At 47.0% G+C, this 7,292-nt stretch overlaps 1 protein-coding gene across 2 annotated transcripts in view; it reads right to left on the minus strand.

The window, feature by feature from the left end:
- UBE2O (ubiquitin conjugating enzyme E2 O) overlaps positions 1 to 7,250 on the minus strand; it is a 66,384-nt gene extending 59,134 nt beyond the window's left edge. Inside the window, exon 1 of one of the 2 annotated variants that reach the window (XM_079965913.1) lies at positions 6,657 to 7,250. In XM_079965913.1, the coding sequence (XP_079822039.1) occupies positions 6,657 to 7,058 (402 nt within the window). In that variant the 5' untranslated portion in view covers positions 7,059 to 7,250. The remainder of the gene's footprint in view (positions 1 to 6,656) is intronic. The other variant, XM_079965914.1, reaches the window with a different exon arrangement.
- Positions 7,251 to 7,292: the final 42 nt, after the last annotated feature.

Consider the following 7,292-nt stretch of genomic DNA (forward strand, 5'->3'; position numbering starts at 1 on the left):
TTCATCCAAAGCCCATGAAATTGTATAGTTTGAGTCTTTTAGATTTATTAGAATATATTTTAATACTTAAGAAGATGGTCTGTATAACCATCCTGGTTAAAGACATCTAAGTCAATAGAGTATGAGTTTTAATCAATTCACTTTGTATGTATGTACATAAATCCCACAGAATTACTCTCCGGAAAGGGGTACATGAACGAATCACAGCAAGTAGATGGAGAGGGTGTGTGTGTGTGTGTGTGTGAAATAAATAGTTTCAACATCATTTCTTAAAAAAAACTAGTACAGTGGTACCTCGGGTTACATACTCTTCAGGTTACATATGCTTCAGGTTACAGACTCTGCTAACCCAGAAATAGTACCTCGGGTAAAGAACTTTGCTTCAGGATAAGATTTCTGATCGTGCTCCAGCGGCGCGGCGGCAGCAGGAGGCCCCATTAGCGAAAGTTGTGATTCAGGTTAAGAACAGTTTCAGGTTAAGAACGGACCTCCGGAACGAATTAAGTATGTAACCAGAGGTACCACTGTATTTGAAAAATTGAAGTGTGTACAATATTAAACATGAAACAGAACGTAAAGAATACAAGTGGTGGAATTCAACATCAAGCCGTGCATTGTAGCTTGCCAGATGGAATGATTCCCCCTTTCCCTCCTTATGCACTGGTCTAAGGGCTTTTTTGACACACATACCCCAGCCAATTTCAAAGGGACACAAAGCAAGAGAAGGGGGGAAACCCTTATAGGGCTCCTTAGGCGAATCCTGCCCAAGGTTTGCAGGCTTTAGTATTGTGCACCTTTTACAGCAGGGGTGACTAACTTATATTCATCCTTGGCCAATACGGGGGTGGGGTGGGGGGCACATGCCAACAGGGATGCAACCAAAATGAGTCTTACACAAAACATAAACCTTCCTCCTCAGCTGATTTGTGCAGATTATCTGGGAAGGGGGCATTGACTTGATGAATTGGGAAGTGGCAATTTATATCTTCATCAGCGAGCTGGGTTCTGTGGATGCGAATTACCCCCTTCCCAGCTCATCATATCAGTCACCTGATGAATGTAAGTCACCGGACCCAGCTCATCACATGTTGAACCTGATATTTGGAGGGGGCAATTTCCATTACCGTCAGAGTGCTGAGCTGGGAAGAGAATACTGCATCTCCTTTGTTTTTTGTTTTCTTTTTGCTTCCTCCAGCACCAAAATCAGTTGGGCCTTGAGTGCCAGATCAGGCCCCCAGGTTGGGAGTTAGCCACTTCTGTTTTACATTACAGTGGTACCTCAGGTTAAGTACTTAATTCGTTCCGGAGGTCCATACTTAACCTGAAACTGTTCTTAACCTGAAGCACCACTTTAGCTAATGGGGCCTCCTGCTGCTACCACGCCACCAGAGCACAATTTCTGTTCTCATCCTGAAGCAAAGTTCTTAACCTGAAGCACTATTTTTGGGTTAGCAGAGTCTGTGACCTGAAGCGTATGTAACCTGAGGTACCACTGTATCATCTCTAAAGCAAATTCTGGACAATTGGCATTTGTACGTTACCATGAGCAGGATTTACTTGCAAAATAAAGAAAAGGGGCACAAAATATTTCAAAATTAAACAGGAACACTGTTTTTATTTATCATACTCGTCAACTGAACACATGTTGCAATTCTAGTATAACAGAGAAACCAACCTACAAGGCAAGTTAGATAGCAACTAACCAATTTATGACCTATTCTTAAATGCACTTACACATGGGTAGGCAAACTAAGGCCCGGGGGCCAGATCCGGCCCAATGACCATCTCAATCCGGCCCGCGAACAGTCCGGGAATCAGCGTGTTTTTACATGAGTAGAATGTGTTCTGTTATTTAAAATGCATCTCTGGGTTATTTGTGGGGCATAGGAATTTGTTCATTTTTTTTTTTTTTTGAAAATATAGTCCGGCCCCCCACAAGGTCTGAGGGACAGTGGACCGGCCCCCTGCTGAAAAAGTTTGCCGACCCCTGCACTTACAGAACTATAGCTTAAAATAAGCCTACACTATGTGAAGCAAACCAAAGAAAAAGAACTCAGAACAGATTTTTCAGTAATCTCATTTATGAGACAGCAGGCAAGGCTAAGAAATCAATGGAACAAACCATAAGGGGAGAAGGAATGTGCATGCAACTTCTGGTGGTAGATAGAAATTAATACCAATAACCCAGTAAGTCCTACACACTGACATGAAATAAAGGTCGGCGGTTCGAATCCCTGCGGCGGGGTGTGCTCCCGCTGCTCGGTCCCAGCGCCTGCCAACCTAGCAGTTCGAAAGCACCTCCGGGTGCAAGTAGATAAATAGGGACCGCTTACCAGCGGGAAGGTAAACGGCGTTTCCGTGTGCGGCTCTGGCTCTGGCCAGAGCAGCGATGTCACGCTGGCCACGTGACCCGGAAGTGTCTCCGGACAGCGCTGGCCCCTGGCCTCTTAAATGAGATGGGCGCACAACCCCAGAGTCTGTCAAGACTGGCCCGTACGGGCAGGGGTACCTTTACCCTTTACCTTTATGTGAAGCAAACCAAAGAAAAAGAACTCAGAACAGATTTTTCAGTAATCTCATTTATGAGTCAGCAGGCAAGGCTAAGAAATCAATGGAACAAACCATAAGGGGAGAAGGAATGTGCATGCAACTTCTGGTGGTAGATAGAAATTAATACCAATAACCCAGTAAGTCCTACACACTGACATGAAATCAATAAAGTTTTCATTTTAAGAAAATTTGAAAAAAGAAATGGCCAAAGATATATTATTAATTCCAACTTACTGCAGTAATTGTGTCTAATTCTCCAAAATGCTGAGGATTTGCAAGTTTTACACAAAGCCACCACTAACAGCCTATAAAGTATCTTTATTCTGGCGAGATACCTAACTGTTAATATGCAGAAACAAGTACCGTATTGGCCCGAATATAGGCCACTCCCCCCCCCAATTCCAACCTTGAAAAGTTAAAATGCAGCTTATATTCGCGACCTCACAATATCACTGCTAAAACAGCTGCCCTAGGTCTGCCGCCCTGCCTTCCAAGGCTGGAATGGAGAGTGCGCTCCCGTCCAGGATACCATCATGAGGGCCATCGGGGGTACAGGACAACAGCGCCTCTCCCAACCAGGGCTCCCAAGCCTCCCCCAAACCACCGGAAAGAAGGGAGGGAGGTGGGAGGCTGCCAGCAAAGCAGCACAGCTCCCCCCCACCCCAGGAAGCAGCCTGGGAGCGCGGGGGGAATAGTAGCCATAGGATATTCTTCTACAGTTGCCATTTACGGGTGTGAATGCCTGTGGAATTTAAAGGGAGCGGTTTATATTCGGGTATTGTCTTCCCCAGTGGCATAGCATGGGTTGTCAGCACCCAGGGCAAGGCAAGTAATTTGCGCCCCCTAACCCCCACGCCTGGCACCCCCCCTCCACAGTGGGCGGCGACCCGGCGGCTCGGATTGGATTCGCACAGCAGTGAGAGTGAGTGAGCCAGGTAGGGGCAGAGAGCTGTGAGTGCGAATGCCCCCCCCCCAGATGTTGCGCCCGGTGCGGCCGGCCCCCCCTGCACCCCCCACGCTATGCCACTGGTCTCCCCCAACCCCAAATTTTAAAGGTGTGGCTTATTTGCGGGTACGGCTTACATTTGGACCAAAACAGCACCACCTCTTTTCTGTTTCTATTAATGCAGCTGCTATTTTACAATATCTGTATTCCTCACCCTCACAGACTTGAGGCAAATGAAAATGAAAGAATTGGGTTGGGCTCTTTGCATTATTTTAAGTGTTACGATTGGATTAATGAGAGATAATTTTACAAAATTGCTCAGGAGCACTTCACAACAAAGCAATGAACTACAACCTATGTATTATGTCCATTATTTCAGATATGGCTTCCTAAACTGCGCCACCTAATTCCCAGAGGGGGAGGAAGAGGAGAAAAAGGTGTAATGGGAAATGATTGTTTATATAGTTACCTGGCTTGCATGGGGCAGTACAAACCTGGTTGAAAGTATACACACAGATTTGGAAACATTTCCTGTGACACCTATTTATTGTGACAAAGACAGGAAACTCCAAAAATTATTGGCTAGTTGGTATACATTATGAGATATGCTGGTGAGTTTTGATCCACTCCACCTACTTAGAGAGAAGTAAAAAAATCATGGTGGGTCTGCATCTGATAAAGGGATTGGTCAAAGTTTTTAAGCCTCTTATCTATGGAAAAAACAGGATGTTCACTCATGCAATTGTAATCCTATGGATTTTAAGCTAGCTGAAACCTAAAATAAAATGTAAATTAAATTCACTCATTTGACACTCAAAGAATATACATTTTGGCATAAATACTGAGTAGTGGATGGCAGTGCTTATTTATTTATTACATTATATCCCACCCATCCTCTAAAAAACTCAAGGTGAAATTTATGGTTCTCATCCTCCCCTATTTTATTCTAATCTAGTGAAACAGGACAATCACCATAACTTAGCTCAGGCCAAGAACACTCAGTGAAGTTCTTGGCTTTGTGGCGATTTGAACCAGAATCTCCCCAATCAGCATCAGCATCTCCATCATTTTATTATTTATACCCCACCCATCAGACTGAGTTTCCCCAGCCACTCCGGGCGGCTTCCAACATATGTAAAAACAAAATAAAACATTTAACATTTAACAATTTGCCTATCACCACACCATACTTATGGGCTTTATAGGCTGCCACGGCTGCTGGAATTCCATGTAAAGTTGAATTTCTAGTACCGTATCGTGTTGGGTGGGTGGATCTGAATATATGGGAGCTATATATAAATTTAGAAAAGCTCTTAATGAAGTCTACACCTACTATTTTGCAAATTCCATTATTTCCAAGTTCTGTCTCACTGCGGAAATAAGGAAAACTAGATAGAATGCAAAATTCTGATGTAGAACCTACAAATCACACAGAAAAAGCTTCCAAGCTTATTCCTGCAAAGGAGAAAGCTCATACTGTATTTGAGATATGTGTCCATTTATGTAGCAACAGAAGCCTTTCACTTTTAGGTTGTAGCTTTGAAGGTCTCCCCCGCCCCCAAGTGACGTTGTTATCTGCTCTGTATGAACTTAATGGACTGTGTTGCAGGGTTGGGGGTGGGGAGACTAAAAGTGACTTAAAACATACCGATTTTAAAATTAATGCACCACTTCCTTTGAGAGGTGCACACAATTTCCATATCAAAGACACTGCTACTCAGAATTGCTTATAGTACTTCCACCCATCATAGCATGCAGTTCCTCTGTTAGTATATCACAAGCTTTTCGATCCATGCAACATTCATTTATAAGTCCTCTTGGTATTACTTTAGTGTCCACCCCTTCCCGCTAATCTCGTGCCTCATATGTATCACCACTCAATGAAATTTGAGAAGTAGTTAGAGTTCACTAGACGTAAGGCCCTTGTCAACATTCCAAATAACATGTAGTTACTAGCTTACAGATGCACTTGTGAGGGAAAATGTAGAGTCATGAACTCACTCAGGTCTGCACCCCATGGGCATACACAGGAGCCTTTTTATTTAGGCCTCAACTTTGCGCTCATTATGTAAGTTACACAACACAAACACTTACGCATTTCCTATGTAAACAGGGGTTGGGGAGGTTGCAGGGGTTTTTGCCCCAATGAATTCCTAGCCTTCAACATCTCACACTTGCAACATTCCCTTTGCTTATGCCACAAAGCAATGTCTAGTACAGTGTAGCAAAAAACTGAAAACAACCATATTAGTATAAAATATTTGTTTGGAGTTTAACAACAGATTGTGGAGAACAATATTAATACCCTCATCATGTTTTAGCAAGTAACATTACAGAAACCTAAATTAATCTAAATGATTGCTAATGAAATGCACATTAAGTCGTAATTATTCCCACTAGCTTTCTGTACACCCTAAACAATCTCCATCCCCACATATATTTGAAATCCTACAGCTTTACTGTATCCTTAAAAAAAACTGTAGCTTAAAAAAACAAAACTGAATTTTATGCAGTTCCCCAGAACAAGAAACCCTCAGCAGATATCACTGCAGGAAGTCAGAGAGGCCACAATTAAGCTCAAGAACGAAGATTTCCAACAGATCACCTGAATTCCCACCCAATACAGAATTGCAGGTAGATGCCCAGATCAGGAGCATGCAGAACTGAGATCGTATCTCTTGGGGAATATATTCACTATTGCGGAATATAGTATTTTCAGGAGCTATAAGCAAAGAGAGAAGAATGTGGTTCTCTCTTTCCTTTGTGGTGCAGAGAGCATAATGGGTGGGAGAGAGGAGGCCTAACGAATAGAAAACCCGTTTGGTCCAGAAGCTGCTGCGCATCCTTAACTGGTGCAAGGTGGGCCCCTGCAAGGCGTGACTGAGACACGAGGCCAGGAGCTGCCTTTCCGCAACCCCCGAGTCAGAGGCCAGGCTCAACCTTCGGGGGTGGGGGGCACCCGGATTCTACACCCACATGGCCTGGAGCCTCTCACCCCACGGAGGCCCTGCCATTCCTCCTAAGGAGTCCTGCCTAAGGAGCCCCCCTCCCCAGCTACTATCCCCCTCCCTCCCTCGCCGCCGTGTATGCAGATGAGATGCAGATGAGATGCAAACGAGGCCCAGGGCGGCGGCGGCGGCGGCTGCTTCTCCTCGGTTACCTTGGTCTCCTTGACGTGCTGCTTAATGCCCTCCGGGTACCACTGGACGCGCACGTAGCCGCGGCGGAGGGGGCTCCCTCGGCTCTCCTCCCCGCCGCAGGGGCCCCCGGACTCGGAGCCCCCCGAGCTGCCCGCTCCGCCTCCCCCGGGGCCGCCGCCGCCGCCGCCACTGCTCCCTCCGCCGCCGCCGCCTCCTCCTGCTCCGGGGCCTCGCCCCCCGTCGTCGTCCTCGGAGTCGGAGTCCTCGCCGTGCATGACGCGGACGAGGCCGAAGCGCACCGAGCCCCGGTAGCGGCCGGACACCAGGTCGTGGGTGAAGAGCAGCCTCTGGGAGCCGGCGGCGGGGAGGGCGGCCGGGGCCGGGGCTGCCGGCGGGGCAGCGGGAGCAGGCGGCTCCGCCATGGTGGTGGCTTGGCCGGCTGAGGCGGGGAGAAGGAAGGGAGGGGGAGAAGGAGGGAAGGAGGAGGAGGAGAAGAAGAAACGAGGAGGAGGAGGGAAGAGGAAGAGGAGGAGGAGGAGGAAGAGGAAGGGATGGCGGCGGCGGCGGCAGCAGCAGCAGCAACGGCGGCCGCTTGGCCCACACAGCGCAGTCACCGTTCGGCGGGGGCGGGGCTACAACGGCCAGGCCCCGCCCCG

This window comes from Podarcis cretensis (assembly GCF_951804945.1).
Source record: "Podarcis cretensis genome assembly, chromosome: 2".
NCBI classification, from domain to species: domain Eukaryota; kingdom Metazoa; phylum Chordata; class Lepidosauria; order Squamata; family Lacertidae; genus Podarcis; species Podarcis cretensis.